Source organism: Pelobates fuscus, chromosome 2 (genome assembly GCF_036172605.1).
Source record: "Pelobates fuscus isolate aPelFus1 chromosome 2, aPelFus1.pri, whole genome shotgun sequence".
NCBI lineage: Eukaryota > Metazoa > Chordata > Amphibia > Anura > Pelobatidae > Pelobates > Pelobates fuscus.
In genome coordinates, this window is record NC_086318.1 from 385,715,266 (window position 1) to 385,737,200 (window position 21,935).

The window sequence follows — 21,935 nt, forward strand, 5'->3', positions numbered from 1 at the left end:
CCCCCCTGCTCCCACTGCATCTCCTACCCCCCTGCTCCCACTGCATCCCCTACCCCCCCTTGTTCCCACTGCATCCCATACCCCCCTGCTCCCACTGCATCCCCTACCCCCTGCTCCCACTGCATCCCCTACCCCCTGCTCCCACTGCATCCCCTACCCCCTGCTCCCACTGCATCCCCTATCACCCCTACCACCCTGCTCCCACTGCATCCCCTACCCCCCTGCTCCCACTGCATTCCCTACCCCCTGCTCCCACTGCATCCCCTACCCCCTGCTCCCACTGCATCCCCTACCCCCTGCTCCCACTGCATCCCCTACCCCCCTGCTCCCACTGCATCCCCTACCCCCCTGCTCCCACTGCATCCCCTACCCCCCTGCTCCCACTGCATCCCCTACCCCCCTGCTCCCACTGCAGCTCCTGCCCCCTGCACAGTGCGCAATGGTAGAGTTTCGCTTTTGGTAGTGGCTAGTGGGCTACCCAACTGCTCCCACTGCAGCTCCTATTACCCTTTGCACCCACTACATCCTGTCCCTCCTCTGCACCCACTACAGCCTCTATTCCCCCCTGTACCCTCTGCAGCCCCTTCCACTCACACCCTTTGCACGCACAAACATAAAGGGACACTATAGTTACCAGAACAACTACAGTTTAATTTATATTATACAGCTTAATGTAGTTGTTCTGGTGAGTATAGTCTACCACTGCAGGGTTTTTGCTGCAAAGACTGCCTTTTCAGAGAAAATGCAGTGTTTACATTGCTGCCTAGGAACACCTAGGCGCTTCCTGTGTCAGTGTTGCAAAATGTGCAGCACTGACATTCAACATCTCCATGCTCTGCATGTCGACGCTGAACGCTTGTCATAGAGAAGCACATATATATATATATATATATATATATATATGTATATGTATATGTGCACAGAGGGCCCCCTGCTACCTGTACGATGAAGAGGGGGCCCAGCAGCACACTCTGTCCTCCTTTCCAGCTGCTCTCTGTCTAACTTTCCTGCGGCTGCCAGAGCGTTGCCACGGGCACGCAGGCCTGTCTCGTGAGAGTTAGTCAGAGAGGAGCTGGAAAGGAAGACAGTGTGTGCTGCTGGGCCCCCTCTTTAATGTACCGCGGCTGGCTCCCTCCACCATGCCACTGGATCAACAGGAAATGCGATCTCCCCCCTCCCTGGCACGGTAAGAACCAGGGAGGGGGAATAAAATTGAAATATACACAAATAAATAAATAAAATAATACTCCCCTTCCCCCCTATTTTACACACACACTGAATCCTTACAAGCACACTCTGCACTACACAAACACACACACACACACACACACACACACATACACACTACATTCACTCAACACACTCTGCACTACACACACACACTACATTCACTAAACACACTCTGCACTACACACACACTACATTCACTAACACACTCTGCACTACAGACACACACTATATTCACTATACACATTTTGCTCTACACACACTACATTCACTATACACATTTTGCACTACACACACACACACTACATTCACTAACACACTCTGCACTACATTCACTAAACACACTCTGCACTACAGACACACACTATATTCACTATACACATTTTGCTCTACACACACACTACATTCACTATACACATTTTGCACTACACACACACACTACATTCACTAAACACACTCTGCACTACATTCACTATACACTCTCTGCACTCACTACAAACACTACAGTCACTAAACACTCTGCACTACACACGCACTACATTCACTAAACACACTTTGCACTACACACACACACTACATTCACTAAACACACTTTGCACTACACACACTACATTCACTACACACACACACACACTACATTCACTAACACACTCTGCACTACAGACACACACTATATTCACTATACACATTTTGCTCCACACACACACTACATTCACTATACACATTTTGCACTACACACACACACTACATTCACTAACACACTCTGCACTACATTCACTAAACACACTCTGCACTACAGACACACACTATATTCACTATACACATTTTGCACTACACACACACACTACATTCACTAAACACACTCTGCACTACATTCACTATACACTCTCTGCACTCACTACAAACACTACAGTCACTAAACACTCTGCACTACACACGCACTACATTCACTAAACACACTTTGCACTACACACACACACTACATTCACTAAACACACTTTGCACTACACACACTACATTCACTACACACACACACACTACATTCACTAACACACTCTGCACTACAGACACACACTATATTCACTATACACATTTTGCTCCACACACACACACTACATTCACTATACACATTTTGCACTACACACACACACACTACATTCACTAACACACTCTGCACTACATTCACTAAACACACTCTGCACTACAGACACACACTATATTCACTATACACATTTTGCACTACACACACACACTACATTCACTAAACACACTCTGCACTACATTCACTATACACTCTCTGCACTCACTACAAACACTACAGTCACTAAACACTCTGCACTACACACGCACTACATTCACTAAACACACTTTGCACTACACACACACTACATTCACTAAACACACTTTGCACTACACACACTACATTCACTACACACACACACTACATTCACTATACACACGTTTCACTCACTACAAACACACTACATTCACTACAAACACACTACATTCACTATACACACTACATCCACTACAAAAACACACACCTACATTCACTACACACACACACACACACTACATTCACTAACACACTCTGCACTACAGACACACACTATATTCACTATACACATTTTGCTCCACACACACACTACATTCACTATACACATTTTGCACTACACACACACACACTACATTCACTAACACACTCTGCACTACAGACACACACTATGTTCACTATACACATTTTGCACTACACACACACACTACATTCACTAAACACACTCTGCACTACATTCACTATACACTCTCTGCACTCACTACAAACACTACAGTCACTAAACACTCTGCACTACACACGCACTACATTCACTAAACACACTTTGCACTACACACACACACTACATTCACTAAACACACTTTGCACTACACACACTACATTCACTACACACACACACACACACTACATTCACTATACACACGTTTCACTCACTACAAACACACTACATTCACTATACACACTACATCCACTACAAAAACACACACCTACATTCACTACACACACACGCTGCATCTAATGCATGCATACAAACATTACATACATTACACAAAACATACAATCTGCATCCACTATATACACTGCATCCATGACACACATACTGCATCCACTATACACACTGTATCCATGACACACATACCGCATCCACTATACACATTCTACATCCACTATACACACTGCATCCATGACACACATACCGCATCCACTATACACACACACACACACACACTTCATCCTTGTGGGCGGACTCGGGGCTGGCCCCGGGGGCCCAGATCTTGATCTGTGTCAGGGGCCCTAAAATTTCTGATGGCAGCCCTGGTAGTAGCCTGAGTCCCCAGCTAGCATGTCTACTCCTCACTGTTAGTGTTCAGATAGGTGCAGGTTAAGTAATCTGTTAATGTTTGTACTTTTATGCTACAACTGAAACTAGCATGTATGAAAATGTTCGCCTATTTTCAAATTTACTTTAACTCCTATGATTTTTATGTAAACAGTGAGACTTACTAATATACTTATAAATCAGTATGAGCACCCTGGTAGATAAGCGGGACTAACCTGCAAAAGCTTACATGCTATTTATTTATGTAATTTACTGTTTATACTGGGTTCACTCACTCAGCTAAACAAAATGAACATGCTCTGTATATGCCTCAATAACTTAAAACTAGCCTACTAATTTTGTTGTCAGGATAACACATACCAAGCGAGGTCATTAGCATTACTTGTCTTGTGCCTGCATATATTTTAACTCTTGTGTTGCTTTGAATGGTGAGCTAACTGGTTACCCATGTGTTCCCGAATGTCTGTCTTTAATAATTTAGCGAATCACTGACTGGTTCTTATGATCCGCAGCTTGTATTCTCAAACTAAAGTTTAACTACGAAAAAATTCCTTTAAAAAAAAAATGAGGCATCGTAACTCTGGAAATGTGACTTCATCTCGCTGACTGATGTATCAACCCTATACTGTAAATCACTTGAACATTTCCCCCAATTTCTCTTCTGTACCCCATCTTATATGTCTCTAATAAAAGAAAGATTTACAAAAAAAAAAAAAAAATAGGATGCAAGGGTAGTGTGTGTATCTGTAAATAAATATGCATGTGTAAGTCTCTGTGTATGTGCATGTACATGAGTATGTACGTTTGTTGTTTTAGGTCCTGATGTATGTATGGATGTAAGTTTTTGTGGCTTTGCATCTGTCATGTTTGTGTGTTCGTATGTGTCAGTGAGTACGTGTCTGGCTGTTGATATGCATCACTATGAAGATGTGTAAATTTGAGAGATGGTGTGTGAGGGCCTATGTTTCCAGGTCAATGCACTAACATATTTATGCACCTCCTTGTCAATTCTGTATCCATAATTCCTAGTTGAGTGAGTGAACCTTGTTTGTGTATTTATTCAATAAAAAGCCTACTTAAAAACAATCCAAACACACATGTCTGTGTTGACTGGATAGCAGAAGATATAATCTTGTATTTATGTTTAAGCATCCATTTTATTTAATTTGCTACATTATATAAGAGTTGCGAGAACATAAGTATCAGTAAAATATGTTCTTATTTGCTATTATGCTACAATATTGTTCTGTTCTATATAGCTACACAGCATTGATTTTATTTTTTTCATATAAAGTGATAAAGAGGGTGGGTTGGTTCGTTTGTACTTACCCCCCGCAGGCTCTTGGTTGCCAGCCCTCCCCATCTCTCTTAGAGGAGTCTGGGAGCATTATGCGCCTGGTGAAAACACATCAAGGCACAGCTATTGGAAATTCTTCACTTCTAAGTCAACAAGATTCTTTCCACTGGGGAAAATTTAGCTTTCTTATGGAGTTCGCTGCAGGCGTTGATTTCCTGCTTGTGTACACATAAATCAGCTTGGGATGCAGCACTTTGTAAAAAAAAAAAAAATGAAAAAATAATAATAATATTTCCCTGGAGTCTTAATGAACCACAAAATATCAACTGTAGCTAATGCATCACGACGTAATACAAACTGGCAGCAATCAAACGGATATAGGCTGGGAGCAATTAAACAGCTTGGGGTTATCTCCTAATTTCTCAATGTGCATCTGAATGGCGGGTAGAATAGCCAATTTGAATGAAAAAAAACCTCAAAATATATATTTGGAAACAAATCTGCAGATGGATATTGGCCCAGAATTGCTATTTTGATGCAATTTTCTGTCTTGTCAAATATTACATTTAATAAAAACTATTAGCAAACAAATAATTGCATCCAGGTGTCCCCTGGATTTGTCCAATTAGGAGCATATTCAAGGAATCCAGGTTATCTCTTTGGAGAATGGGAGTTGAAATAAATAAACTATAGCCCATGAAAACAGCATTGTAAAAAAAATATAAACTATTAAATAACTAAGCGATAAGGGTATTGCGTACATTAGGCTGGATATAAAAATGTGCAGAGGTCCAAAAATCCCCTATAATTTGGGAAGATATTGAAAGTCCCTATTTCTCCAGCACCTGTGTAGAATTGCAAACATTAAGATTGACCTGCAGTCTCACACCCACTCCTTCCCCGTCATGTGCCATAAGGAAGTTAATGAATGGCTACTGTGTACACAGGTAACTGGAAGGGGTTTTGCCTGACCAGATTTTGAGTGGATGAAATCCAAATATGAAGTAGTGGGCACATAGACAGAAACCGTGATGGGTAGGGAGACAGCATGTGACTGCTCTTTTGAGATGAAAGTTATTAATTGGAGAAGGCATCTCCAATTCCCTAAGCTGTAAGGTGGATCCTGTACAATAATAAGTAAAATGATCCTTAATCCCATTTATCATGTATTTGCCCTTTATCTCCACTTTATAGGTGTTAGAAAGATGACCAGTCGCCATGCAAAATGCCACCACACCAAATCCAATGTGTGTAGGTGGAGGCCTAATTACAAAATCTAGGAACTTTGCCAACCTTCACTCAGAAACTCTGACTAAACTGATCAAAAAGACTTTCCTTGAAAGTCGATGGTCAGTTCCACCAATGGTCTTCACCCACTTTTTTTAGTTATCAAGTCATTGCTTTTAGAAGATGACCCTTTTGGGATTTTCATGTGTCTTTGCTTGACCCCCTTTAAGGAGGTGAATATAAAGAATGATATGATCTTCTGATGATGGCCATTTGAACCAGGGAAAGGTTGCATGTCAATCCCTTAAAATTTAATTTTCACATAAAAAAATAATTCTTATCTGCCACATATTCATAAATGGTTGCCTTGCACCATCATTAAAGGACCACTCTCTTGCCAGGAAAACATACTCGTTTTCCTGGCACTAGAGTGCCCCCACCCTCAGGGACCCACTCCCGCCGGGCTCTGGGGGGAGGAAGGGGTTAAACGTACCTCTTTCTCCAGCGCCGGGCGGGGAGCTTTCCTCCTCCTCTCCTTCTTCCTTGCGACGTCATCGGCTGAATGCGCATGCGCGGCAGGAGCCGCGCTCGCATTCAGCTGGTCGCATAGGAAAGCATTTACAATGCTTTCCTATGGACGCTTGCGTGCTCTCACTGTGATTTTCACAGTGAGAATCACGCAAGCGCCTCTAGCCGCTGTCAGTGAGACAGCCACTAGAGGTTTTGGAGGCTGGATTAACCCTCAGTATAAACATAGCAGTTTCTCTGAAACTGCTATGTTTATAAAAAAAGGGTTAATCCTAGAGGGACCTGGCACCCAGACCACTTCATTAAGCTGAAGTGGTCTGGGTGCCTAGAGTGGTCCTTTAACACATATCTGTTTAAATCATGTGTTAGCTTGCTACAGTGTAGTGCCTTTGGTTAATGTAAAATCTTTCTCAGGGGAGAGCAAAATATGTGTCAAAGATTGTATAGAGGATGGGCTACCCTAAAATGAGGCTATGGGTGGTCTTGTGATAGTGATGATGACATTGTTGCACTCAGAAGAAGTTGGGATGACCACGTTGAAGTAGTGTGAGTCGGTGGGAGGAATAGTCTGGCTATCAGTATAGGAAGTAGCCTTGTCTGAGGTGTTCTAGAGGGCTTTGCCCTGGAAGTGGCTTTGGTTAAAATAAGGGAAACAAAGAGAAGATGATGAATGTAAGGTTACAGAAAAACACATTGTACATTGATAACTGGTGGTGCAGTGTTTCACTTGGGCATTAAAACCCAAGATATTTAATTTTTATTTTACCGTTTAATTAGGTTAGGAAAAGGATTTAATACCCAAAAACATAGAGACACCCCTGTGTGGATGAAATATATTTTAATTCAGTAGATACTGAGCTGTGTATTACATTTCCCTTTTCCTAGCTGTAATTAATTCCGTTGTATAGTTCTTTCTGTGGCATTGGAATGTATCATGTAGCTGGCATTTCCCTGGTCCTCGTAGCAATTAATCTGGCATCCATTTCTTTCTGAATTCATGACTGTGCATACATTTATCCCAGCGCATGTACAAGGGCACACAAGGTTTATTGCATAACTAACACACAAATCAGACGACTAAGTCAGTACAGTTATTTTCCTTTTGTAGCTGTAACTGTATTCTACTGTTATGTCCAAGATTCCACCACAACGAAGATGTAAATGTATGTGTCACCTAGGTCATTGTACTCATGTATCCCATACACCTCCTATTTCTTACAAATTGGTATGCTTCGCAGATTACAGTGCTGTAAGCAGTCTTATGAATTAATATATAGTGAATTCCACTATAGTTTGATTGTCACGTGAAATAATCAGAGCTAGTGGGAAGGACAGATGTTACATAGTTACATAGCTAAAAAGAGACTTGCATCCATCAAGGTCAGCCTTCCTCACATATGGTTTTGCTGTGAGGAAGGCTGATCTTGATGGACCCAAGTCTCTTTAATGTGATGATGCAGATGTTATATGTTAAATGTTACACCATTATCTACCAAAGAGAATTTGTAACCTGGATAGGGGATATCAGTGTTATATTTATCTGTTCAGTTGTTATAGTTATATAAATATAGTTTGGGTCTATAGGAAAGTACAATGTTCTAGTGGATGTATAGCTCAAGGAGAACAAAATAATTTATATATTCATACATATATATATTACATTATTTATCTGGGCAGTTTATTTCAGTTGTTATAGTTATAGATATATATATAGTTTGGTTTTAGTTGATACTTTTGGGACATGTATTACATTATCCAATATCCATGAGAAAGTACGGCTTTCTGTGCCAAGTAGAGAGTTGTAAATTTTGTTCAAACTACATTCCGTGGAATTGATGTTTGCAATAGTCTCCTTTTCTCTAAAGGTTTAGAGATTAAGTTTCTTCTCTTATGCTGCACTGACACGTTTTTTTTATTGTATTGATTTTTCTATAAACGTAACTTCTGATCACAGCATGGTAATGATCAAGCACTATTCTTTCCTGGAGAAATAGTTTAGGGCCTATCATATATTTCAACTGTTTTGTAATGTTTGTTTATTTAACTACAAATAACCTTTATTTTCAACAAGCAGACAAATGTCGGAGAATGTCTTCATCTAGCAGTAAGCAGTTATCCCTGTCACATCTCGAGTTCTGAACGCTCAAACAGGGCCTTGTGATCCGCTGACCCTCTGAATTTACAAGTTGTGCTAGAATTTAAATATCTCAAACTCTGCCAACTTAACTTGTTACTGATTTGTTGCTCACCCATTTGGCAATCAAGGTTTAGTGAATGGTATGAAGCTAAATCTTAATGGTTTGTATCGGAGGGATGGTAAATCACATTGTGCACTTTTTTATATTTAGGTTTTGAAGATATTAATACCTGTAATGTCCCGGAGGTTCCGGAGAACGGATACAGGACACAGAGCATAGGAGTCTTCTTTGAAAATTCGGTTGTACGGTTCCACTGCCAAAATGGCTACAAGCTCAAAGGTCCTACAAAGAAGATGTGCGTTCAGCTTTATAATGGATCTCTTGCTTGGAGGCCAAGTGATACTCCGGTGTGTCTGGAGGAAGGTAGGTAGCTGCGTATTGTTTTATGAATTGTTTTCTATTCTTAAATTAGTTTCCACTAATGTGGTAACAATAATCCATAGTAACAATAGTAGTGGTAACCAATAAAGTCTTGCCCTGAGGGAGAAATGTAGAAAGTTATTTTTTATTTTGGCTGCAGGTGAGGTGGCCATCGCAGGAAGCCGATTTCAGCTGATTCTTATATGGTTTATTCAATAATAAGGGTATATCTAATTCTCACCAATTAGCACGCGAGGTGAGGAGAGGGCAGAGAAACACTGTCATGTTAGGAATACAGCGTTACTTAAAAAAACAACAAAAAAATTTTAAGTCTGAAAAATCAAATTAGGGATTTTAGACACTTCACAGTGTATTAAGCAGAATTTTTATGCTGTGATAGTTATTAGTTTTGCAACGTTAGTAGAAAATTGGAATTTCCAAATAACAAGTTTCTTCGTGTGAGCATGATATCTAAAGCACAGGGAATTTCTTAATGTGCTTCTATATTTAAATGCACTATTTCAGTTCTTAGCAAGTCTGGCTACGTAATAAAGCAATCAAGAGCAATTCTTTTTAGTGAATTCTAAATCTGGAAGCACTTTGTGATGTGAACCTGTAAGCTGCAACAGAACATATGCAGAACATTTACAGGAGTAGTTTAAAATGCACATGATACCACTCACAGATCATACAATAATAAATGCATGTGCAATTCATTATTAGAGGGATATGTCAGGAGAAAACTAGGATCCAACTGTATGTTCTACATCAGACTCAATTTAAGAGGCTACAAGCGACCTGTGCACTGTAGGACACAACTTAGTCTTAGTCTTGGGATATGCTTATATTTTTGTAAAACATAATTTATTCAAATTTTCCTAATTAACTTTCCATCACCCAGTGGCTTCCTTTTCTGTTGCGTTTTCATGTATCTAAGCCACAGACAAACAAAACAATGCATAGAGGGCAATCAATTTAATTTTGTTCTCATTGGGATATAGCAAATAAACATACTAATACAATAAATAAATCCACAAATAACACAGAAATGTCAATCGCCTGTGACATAGAAGTAACTATACCTTACTTACGTTTTATCACATTGTAATGACTTGTGAAGCTGTGGCAGGCGGACATTAGCTCGGGAGCACCTAATATTAGCAGCTATATATAGATTGGAATATTAGACTCTCTGAGCTGTGAGCTAGAAAAGTCATGTTGCAAATATGTATCAAAAAGTTATTCTATGGATGGTATTGTAATAACAGAACTATGAAGAAGCCACGGACAGAGTTCGCATGCAGGTCAGTTCAGGAAGCAAAGATCTTTATTTTCACCGATCGGGTCTCAGCTGAACTCATGTCCAAAATGTCTGAGCCCTGAGCACATGGAGTACAGGCATTTTATAGACTATACACCAATCAGCAAACAGGATACACAGGATTACTTTATATAGACAGGCAGTATGGAATGTCAGAGAAAATGGAATGTGGTTTCAGTTCTTGCACATGCTCAGTACATTGATGACAGTTTCCTGACTACGTGTAACTAACTAACAGATACATGTGCTTGTATATGCCATGTGGAGATTTTAGGCCTACTAAATTTTGGGCCTAGCTGAGCAATTCCCCATCTGTTGCTAAATTGCCATGTATATATTCTTGTTTATAGCTCAACAAAATCCAATCATGAGTATCAAATAAAAGAATGTCATTTGCATTGCTTTCCTTTAACCCCTTAAGGACAGATGACGGATATATTCCGTCATGATTCCCTTTTATTCCAGAAGTTGTGTCCTTAGGGGGTTAATCAGTGCTTTTGACAAATCATATCAAAATAATGACTTGCACGTCATACCAACAATAAGCATGCACCCTTCAAACTGCAAAACAATACACTTTGTAAAAATCTATAATTTGTTAATCACATAATTATATGCTGGAGTCTTATAGTGTAAAATTGCTTTGCATATTCATTATCTCAGTAGACATCTGTTAGAAAAGGTTCCATAAAACAAATTCAGTCTGCCTTTTGTTTAGAGAAAACTGGTTTGTTTATATGTTGCCAATAAAACACATAAAAAGTCTCTAATGGTTGTAAAAAAAAAATAAAAAATTATATGCGCTCACATTTTCTCACTAAATACATAGACTAACAGATAAAAAAAAACAAAGTGCATTTGATGTGAAAAAAATAATTTCAGTTTTACGTCATATAATGTTCTTGAAATAAAAGTGAATCGTCAGAAGTTTTAAAACAAATGTTTTAAAGCTATCTGGTGTGGTAGAAAATGAAGATTATTTCAATCTGGAGTTTTAGCTGTGAATGCGATTATATTTATAAAAGTGGTCCTTATACTGAGAAATTTAAAGGAACAGTTTGTGCACCATAACAACTTAATAAAAATTAGGTTGTTATGGTGCCAGGGAGGTCCTCGGTGCTGGTTTATATCTAAGGGTTTTAACCGTTTATGAATGGTTTAACTCCAAAGTCTCCTCTCCGGCACCATTTCTCTCTCCCCCCTTCTCAACATTTTCAGAACAGAAGACTGGGAATGGTGTTGGGCTGATTGGCTTAGAGTGATTAACTAGCACGCTAAGCCAATCAGTAGCTCCCAATTCATAAAAAAAGGAACTGCAGAGGAGACTTTGGGGTTAAACTGTAAGTGTACGATTTTACACCATGGTCCTTGCGGCACATCACAACTTCATTTCTATAAAGTTTATATGTTGCTCACAGTGTTCCTTTAAAAAAAAAAAAAGAAAAAGGACACTGCGTTGTGATATGGCCACAAAGAGTGGGTGCTGTTCTTTCAGTGGACACCCATTGAGTGGTTCCCAAGCATGGAAAGTCTGGTAAGGGTCAGGCGATTGCATACAGGTTTTATGGGCTACAGTCTCATAGCACCATTTTACTGCCAATTAAAAGCAACTAGAGGTGAGATGGAATGTCTGTTGGCACATTACTGGAGTAGATAAACAGGGATATTTTCATTATGAATTAATATATTATAAATTAAAATGAGATGAATGAGCAAATATAAAAGGCAAAGAGAATAAAGAAAAAAATTGTGGCACAATACATGTATTACACAAAAGAACAAGACATAAATAAAATAACACTCACAAACACCAATGGAAATGGACAAAGAATATGCACACAAGGGCATATCAGCGTAAAAAAGCTAAATAATTCCACCTCATAGTCCACCTCCAACATTAAAGAATCCAGCCTGCAGATCAAATGGCCACGACTTCAAAGGATAGACAGTGCCTATTAGATGTCCACAGAGACTGGGCCGGTGCCGCTAACAAGTGCTTCGACAATCAGAGAAGGAAGCCCTGCTCGTTGAATGCCTATGCGCATTGATGTTTGTGATTTGCCTTATTCTTTTGCATAATAAAATGTATTGTGCCATGATTTATTTTCTTTGTTCCCTTTTATAGTTGCTTATTCATCTCATTTTAATTGGTATGTATTCATTATTACTGTTGCATTGTGTGTTTTCTGGGGGAGTTATTCTGAGAGTGGCAGTATTCACCAGTATTCGTACTGATGGAGGAAACAGGAATATATTATGTCACACCTACCAACGCCAGCAGCCTCTGTCTGTCTAACCTATATATCGTTTTCACAGTTTCAGTAGGACTGTCCACACAGAGATCAGTTTTCTGGTGCCTTCAAGAAAGGTAATTAGTTTGTACTTGCCCCCAGGCCAAAGTTGGCATCCCTACCCTATCACTAATGGTACCAGTATTATAAGATAAAAATTACAATACATGGATACTTCATGATCTATCATATTAGAAATAAAATAGCTAACTGGTTAATCCTGACCTCTATCTGATAAGATAGATGTACTATTTAAAAGAACATGATAACAACATATGCCTATTGCATAGGGTATGGTGCAAGGTGGTCCCCTGCCAGTCTGTCTCCGTACTCAGTGAGCTTATACATGGACCACAGCCTCCTTCACAATATGGCTGCTAACATCTTATTCAGAGTAGAACTTTGGGTGGTGGCTGGACTACAAAGCCCACAAACCCCATGGATGAAAATTTCAGACTCTAGACCAAAAAGTAAGACTGCTGATTTTTGTTTTAAATATGTTTATTGGTATCACATAAAGGCATCGCAAACCTGCCATTAAGTGTGCTGTTGCCTGCGCAGAGGCTCTTCATAAGATTAATTGCAGTGTTGCCTGCGCAGAGGCTCATTGTGTTGAAAAGTAATCATTTAAGAAGCTGGTGCCTACGCAGAGGTCCAGTATAATTTTACAGGATGTCACTACCTAAGCTTTTGAGTTCAGTGCTGCGTTCATGCGCTGCTGGTCACTGTATGAGCTGATTTTTAGCCACTTGTAATCAATTTTTCTTGCGAATGGATCGGAAACCTTAAATAGCATAGGGTAAGATCGAATAAGATAAACTTAATGATATCTAATGTAATCACCACGTAAACCCTTCTCAGGCGTACCCCCTTGCAAAAAAAAAACAAAAACAGGGGGGGGGGGGGGGGGGGGAAATAAAACCAGGTTGTATATGTTTCACATGGACTCAAATAATTGCTTAAGCGTATGGTGCGGTAAGCACATTTGGCAGAGGTATTGCTCAAGTCCGGTATTAGTAGATCATGTCTTGTAGCATTATAACAATTTCTTATCAATTGTATCGCAGTGGCGGATCCAGAGCCTGATCTCGGGAGGGGCACTTGTAGATTATTTAAAAAAAATAATCCTAGCACAATAACCACTACAGCTCAGTGTAGTAGTTATGGTGCCAGTAGTGCCAGGATCCCACCCCGGAGTAAGTAGTCATACCGTTTAAGAACAGTTTGACAACTTACCTGGGGTCTGCTGGGATATAGGGCATAGGAGAAGTGGTGTGTGTTAGGGGTGAAGTGTGTGTGAAAGGTGCAGTGTGTGTGTGAGTGGTGAAGTGAGTGTGAGTGCATAAGGGTGGCAGTGTGTGTGTTAGGGGGCAGTGTGTGTATGGGGGCACTGTATGTCTGTGTGGGGCAGTGTGTGTATGGGGGGGCACTGTATGTCTGTGTGGGGCAGTGTGTGTATGGGGGGCACTGTGTGTATGGGGGGGTCGTGTGTGTGTGTTTGGGGCAATGTGTGTATGGGGGGGCAGCAGGGTGTGTAGGGCACTGTGTGTGTATAGGTGTGCAGTGTGTGCGGGGCAGTATGTGTATGGGGCAGTGTTTGTGGGGCAGTGTGTATGGGGACAGTGTTTGTGGGACAGTGTTGTATGGGGACAGTGTTTGTGGGGCAGTGTGTGTATGGAGGCAGTGTTTGTGGGGGCAGTGTGTGTATGGGGTCAGTGTGTGTAGTGTTTGTATGTGGGGCAGTGTTTGTGGGTCAGTGTGTGTATGGGGTCAGTGTGTGTAAGGGGGAAGTGTGTGTATGGGGCAGTGTTTGTGGGGCAGTGTGTGTGTGGGGCAGTGTGTGTGTGGGGGCAGTGTGTGTATGGGGGCAGTGTGTGTATGGGGACAGTGTGTGTATGGGGACAGTGTGTGTATGGGGACAGTGTGTATATGGGGACAGTGTGTGTATGGGGGCAGTGTTTGTGTGTATGGGGGCAGTGTTTGTGTGTATGGGGGCAGTGTGTGTATGTATGGGGGCAGTGTGTGTGGGGTCAGTGTGTGTAGTGTGTGTATGGGGTCAGTGTGTGTATGGGGTCAGTGTGTGTAGTGTGCATGGGGACAGTGTGTATATGGGGACAGTGTGTATATAGGGACAGTGTGTATATGGGGACAGTGTGTGTATGGGGACAGTGTGTGTAGTGTGTGTATGGGGTCAGTGTGTGTAGTGTGTGTATGGGGTCAGTGTGTGCATGGGGTCAGTGTGTGTATGGGGGCAGTGTATGTTGGGCAGTGTGTATGGGGGCAGTGTGTATGGGGGAGGGGAGGAGGGAAGGGAGGCTTTTTAATAAAAAAAATAAAAAAAATGTATTTAATAAAATATATTATGTCCCCCCTCCCTTCTTACCTTTATTGAGGAGGAGGGGGGACATTTCTGGATCCCTGGTGGTCCCAGTGGGGAATCCCTGGTGGTCCAGTGGTTCCAGTGAACTCTAGCCCGCGCTCCAGGGCTAGAGTTCACTCTCGCGAGATTTGGAGCGTTGCCGTGGTAACCGCGGCAACGCTCCAAATCTCGCGAGAGGAGGACCCGGAGGAGCTGCTGGTAACAGCTCCCGGGTCCTCTCTCCCTCCCCTGCCGGTCGGCTGTCAGTAATGTGCCTGCGGACCGGGGAGGGAGATCACTGATCTCCCTCCCGGTCTGCAGGCACAATGCAGGGCTGGCACTTGGGCAATGTCAGCCCTGCACTAGCCGGCAGGGGAGAATCTCGGGGGGGGCAATTGCCCCGTTGCCCCCCCCCTGGATCCGCCAATGTTGTATCGTAGGCATGTTATGAAATAAAAATACATGAATTAAACGAAATTAAAATAAAAAACTGTCTAACTTTTGACATAAGGGGCTTAATCGTTTTTTAAGCTGTGGTGGATTACTACGTGATGTAACAATATGACTATTAAGTACGTGGTAATAAACAACCTTACAGCCTATTATGCAACAAACAATTATTACGTATGCAGCGGTAAGTACAATAATTAAAATAAAATAAAAACTGTCTAACTTTTGACATAAGGGGCATATTTGTTTTCAAGCTGTGGTGAATTATTATATTATGTAGCAATCCGGCTATTAGGTATGCGGTATTCAGCAACTTTACAGCCTATTATGCAGCAATCAGTTATAATGTGTGCAGCAATGAGTACGTAGCATCAATCTTTGGCCCCTAGAGGCATTATAGCATGAACTGCGTATTCCTGTGGCATTGTAGGCTAACATGGTAGTAGGGGACCAACATCAAATGTACGAAATAAGTAACAACCTAATATGCATAACGGGTGTGTCTGAGATGTATCACCAGGGAACCTTCCCTTTGTGAAGTCTAACGTTTTAGGCATAACAAATCCTAACGTGATAGCCTAGCAATCGCTTAATTTGCCGCCCTGTACAGCGCATTATAGCGGAGTATGCATTAACTAAGGAGCAGTATTTTGTGAAGCAGTAGTATAGGGTGTGAACATACAGGGTTTGAACCCAGCCAAAGCTGATACTTTGCTAAACTAGGATCCTACTTGTTTCGTTAGTTCCCTAAGGATATGGGAGCTGATGCAGTGTTCATATATGGAGGTAAGGAAGCATATCTTGATGAGGTAACTATAGAAACATAGAAACATAGAATGTGACGGCAGATAAGAACCATTCGGCCCATCTAGTCTGCCCAGTTTTCGTCGTGTCGGCCTGCATGGCCGTCTGTGAGGAGTCTCTCACTGTGTCAACATCGCACTGTCCCTGGGTCGCCAGACCTCCTTTCGTCCCCCCCCCCCAGCCGGCCCCCGTCCGCCAGCCGGGTCTCCCGCTACACTGTGGGCACTCAGGAGCACAAACCGTCCTTTGGACCCAACCACCAAAATCCGCGGGTCGTCCGCTCCCTGCACCTCCCCAGCTTCACGTGAGTCCACTTGGAGCGTGCACTCTGCTGTCTCACCCGGTGCCGGCCACATATTTGGAGCTGGTGGCTATCCCCCCGACCACCGGTCCGTCGGGAGGGCAGCGTCAGTCCCGCCCCACCGGGCTCACGGCATCAGGGACAAAAGCTCTCTGGGGACCCCACAGACCCAGAGGTTCAGACGTCCACTCCACTAGCGGCCGGGAGCTTAGCACGGGGGGGTCTGTCCGGCGCCTGGCATCGCCAGGGCCAGCACGAGGTGCCCCGGTCTGTCTCCCTTGTGTAGTCCTCTGCGTTCTCTCTCCATTAGGATAAGTCTGCAGGCGGGCCCCAGTCTGGTGGCCTTTGCCTGTGTAGGGGATCGGTATAGGCCCCATGCGGTATCTTCCGCCCTGGAGTGTGTCGTCCCCATGTGGCCGGGATTACCCCCACCGGCCGGGGGGGGGGAAGCGGGGCCGGGCCACCCCCCACAGCTTTGCTGTCTTCAGTGAAGATTTGCCGGGATTCGGACTTCCCTGGCCTGACGGGCCATTATCTGTGCGCCTACAGGTGCTGTACAGTTCCAGGCTCAGTATGTTGCGTAGGCCCGAGTTAGGAGTATCAATGTCCCCATTCCATTACCGGGTTCAGTGTGGTATCGTCCGATAGCTTATGTGTTCCTCTTCGGTAATATGCAGAGAAATCCGGCTTTATTATATTCTGTGTGCCGTTTTTTAGCAGTTTTCCAGGGTTCAGGCCAGGAGACCTGAGGTTCTGCTGCCATGCAGGCTGGCGGCCCGGCCCCGCCGACTGCTGATTTTTGGAGCCATTTGCACTGGAAGGTTGTGCATTCAGCTCCTACAATTCGCCTAGGCAAATGTGGTATCTATGTAGTTTTTTCAAATGGAGTGGAAAAAATGTATCGACACAACCAAAGCCAAAGGGCACCCTTACCCCTAATGAAGGTGCACACGCAGTGCACCGAAACACGCGTTGGGCTACTTTCTTTATATCACAGGGTCACTTTGGTGTACTATACCATGCACATTTAGCATGGTATCATTTTAAAAGCACTTAACCTTTCTTTTCTTTTTCCAATCTCTGACTGTCTAGAAAGCTTAACAGGGAGAGAGGCTGTATCTTATTTCTATGCTGCATTTTTCTCCAGCTAGTTAATAAGTGCTGTTTTAAGACATTACTATACCTAGATATAATTTTGTGATATATGCCCGATGGCAAATATCCACTATCTTTGATGTCTATCAGCCTTGCATCAAACTACGTTCACATATTGCAGTGAACATTTACTGTTGAAACTGACAATCTCCCTTTACCTTTCTAACTGGATTCAATTAACCCTTAGGATGCCCCTTAGCTTGGCCAATTCTTAATAAAGCCTTTATTGTAGGGATTCTAATAGGGTTATTTTTCAGCCAGAGAAAAGCAACTTTGCTTTAGTAATCACCCTGACTCTTATACACTGCTCAAAAAAATAAAGGGAACACAAAAATAACATCCTAGATTTTAATGAATTAAATATTCTTCTGAAATACTTTGTTCTTTACATAGTTGAATGTGCTGACAACAAAATAAAAAAATGGAAATCAAATTTTTCAACCCATGGAGGTCTGGATTTGGAGTCACACTTACAATTAAAGTGGAAATACACACTACTGGCTGATCTAACTTTGATGTAATGTTAAAACAAGTCAAAATGAGGCTCAGTAGTGTGTGTGGCCTCCACGTGCCTGTATGACCTCCCTACAACGCCTGTGCATGCTCCTGATGAGGTGGCGGATGGTCTCCTGAGGGATCTCCTCCCAGACCTGGACTAAAGCATCTGCCAACTCCTGGACAGTCTGTGGTGCAATTTGACGTTGGTGGATGGAGCGAGACATGATGTCCCAGATGTGCTCAATTGGATTCAGGTCTGGGGAACGGTCGGGCCAGTCCATAACATCAATGCCTTCGTCTTGCAGGAACTGCTGACACACTCCAGCCACATGAGGTCTAGCATTGTCTTGCAGTGTACTTTTGGTCCTTAGATAGTTCAATATTGTGTTTAGCTTTCCACATTATCCAGACTATATCAACATTTATAGGCAGTCTTTTTGTTCTGTTTTGAATGTGGATATTATATTTTCCTTTCTGTGAATCAAAAGGGGTTAAGCCTCAGACACCACTGGAGTGTCATTTTGGTGACTATATTTAAGTTGAGAGGATCTGCAGCTGCAGACTATCCCAAACTTTCATATATCTTTACCCCCTAGTTTTAACCCTGCAGCTGAAAATATACAATTTTCAGAGAAACTGCTATAATTACATTGCGGGTTTAATCCAGATTCTAGTGGCTGTCTCCCTGAGAGCCACTAGAGGCGCTTCCACAATTCTCAGTGAGAAAATCGCATTGAACTCACGCTGGGTGTCCTCATGGAGTCCAGCGTGAGTTAAGATCCCCATAGGAAAGCATTGATAATGTAAAGTGAATAAACCCTCACCAAAAAGTGAAAACCATAAAGTGATTAAAAATAATTATAAAAATCCAGCACAGAGACATAGGTTAGAGGTATAATTTAAGCTAAGAAAGGATAATGAAATTGCCACACCATTTAAACTAAGATAGAAGAGATTCATCAATGGGATACTGCAACCATAAACAGGATCCTCAATATTGTGGCTAAGACCCAGGTCAAGGAAAAGAGTGAGATTTTATGTGCCTGACTTTGTCTTTTATCCTGTGAGTACAACTTTAATAAACCTTTTAATTGTGTTTATATTGCTACACTATGTGTTTGTCTCTCTCCTTTCCTTCCATGTACTGAACCGGATGGAAGAGAAAGAAGGTCATAAATGATAAAGGTTTTACTGTCAATTGTACCTTTGTGAGTACAATAATTACTTCACCCCTTTTCTGGTGACATACAGTGTTACACTATTTGCGTTCTTTTTTTCTTTAGATTATATATATGTTTTGGTATTTACAATGTATGACTGTGAGCTGCAGACCAAGCATTCGCTCACTGATGGCTAAACCTCAATTGATACAATAAATAATATAGGTTCAAATTTATAAACAAAGATATATGAAAAAAAAATATATGGATCAGTACTTATAATTGAATGACATTAACCAAAACATCATCAAGTATATATTATATATAATATTCTTTGTGTATGTATATATATATATATATATATATAAATAAATGAAACCAAAGATGGCTAGGGCTGCACTCACCTGAACATGCATACATTATAGGGTGTTGCTGGGGCCAAGTTATACAACATACAAAATACACAATGCAACGCACTAAATTGTTGTTTAATGAATGAACGAGTGCGCTGGATTGTGTATTTTGTGTGTGTGTATATATATATTGATAATAAAAGTCATTTCCAGCCTGGAGTGTCCCTTTAAGTTTGAAGACTCTGAGCTGTGACATTGCTCCCCGGAGAGACTGCAGAGCTATCCAAAGATTGAGTACAGGAGAATTGAAATAATAATTCATGAAGGAAAACAGAATCTATTAAATTCCTGTGGAGAGAAACTCTCTGTTTCCCTCAACTATATTGAACAGCTTTAACTCTGCCCCTACACCAGTTTACAGAGCACATACTAAGTATGAAAATAGAGAAATCTCGGTGATATTACTGCGCTGGAAATTATCCTATTAACCACCTACACGACACAATAGCATACTCCATGCGCACTGAGCTATAAAAAGCTTTAGGAGCACTATGATAACAGAATGTTCATTGTGATTCGCAATGTTGTCATGTTTTGTGAGCGTGATGTGTCAGTCATGCAAAGAGAAAACTGGGTTGTTTTTTTTTTTCTTACCACAACTGATCTGCATTTTTTATTTAGTTACAACAATGGTAATACTTGAATATTAAGTGGGACATCTCTCCAAAGGGAAGCATATTAAACCCAATTTCTGCCAACGTAATTTGTAAAATCACTGTTCTAGATTCATGAAAGTATTTTTTTGTCTAATGATGCACTCTGATTGGCTGTTGCAAAAGCAATCAGGTCACACATACCCATTGAGAGTTTGCGGCTAAACACGTTAATAGTTTTTCCTGTTATTGGGGTGGGCTTGCTCCCTCAAGCAGAGTGCATTCCCCTATGATGCTGATAATCTGCCTTCGTAGCCAAGTGACACACAGCCTGCATGAAACGAAATGGTGTAATTTTCAGTCAGATGTTAACTTACTTTAGACATTTTTACATCCCAGTCTGTAAATTGAACTTTAGTTACACACAAAGTCTCCTTCAGGGTCTAGAATGATATTAACAGAGCAGAGGATACGAAATTCTAATTAAACAGAATGTGCAATAAAGGCAGTTTAAAGAGATCTCTCTTTACAGGAAGTATTTAGAAGGCTGTACAAGTTACATGCAGGGGGGTGTGACTAGGGCTGTATAAACAAAGTGATTTAACACTTAAATTACAGATAATTGAGCAGTGAAACTGCAGGGGCATGATTTACACACCAAAGTTGCTTCATTAAACTAAAGTCATTTTGGTGCCTATAATGTCCCTTTAATTATACATAAAACTGCATTTCTGCTAGCTCAGTGTATAGTTCACATTATAATGTTATGTAGCATGACAGTTACATTTTAAATAAAATAAGTGATTGCACAGTCCTTTGTCTAGCATCTCCTCAAGGGTATTAGGATATAAAGCATTCTTCAATAAAGCATAACCAGATAAATAATGCTATATTTGTAAAATGCGGCATCATACACTCCAATATATATCACAGCTTTAAACTCATTTTGAAAGATCACTTTACACATTAATTCTTTAAATTAAACTACTGCTAATTTATTAAACTACTGATCATTTGGGTTTCAACACAGACGCAGAACACACAGTGCAGCTTCATCCTTGGCTTATCTGTAAGGAGAGCTAGGGCAGTACATATTTTCTTTTTCGAATATTAATCAGCTAAATTAGACATTGAAGACACTTCTGTTAATGAAGATATTGCTGTCACCATTCACACAAAAAAGATTTTTTTGTATTGTGCGTTGAAATTAAAACGCTCTATAGTAATCTGATATAAGGATTAGCATAATTTACATTTTAATATGCTTAAATCTTTTTCTGCACAGTAATTAATATTTAAAAATATGGAATTCATTTGACGGTAGCATAATGCTTCTTTTGTTAATCCTGAGCGGTATAAT

General features: G+C 41.2%; 1 protein-coding gene across 2 annotated transcripts in view; it reads left to right on the forward strand.

The window, feature by feature from the left end:
- SUSD4 (sushi domain containing 4) overlaps nt 1-21,935 on the forward strand; it is a 239,144-nt gene that overhangs the window by 89,780 nt on the left and 127,429 nt on the right. For both annotated transcript variants that reach the window (XM_063441423.1, XM_063441422.1), the window contains exon 3: nt 9,021-9,233. In XM_063441423.1, the coding sequence (XP_063297493.1) occupies nt 9,021-9,233 (213 nt within the window). The remainder of the gene's footprint in view (nt 1-9,020; nt 9,234-21,935) is intronic.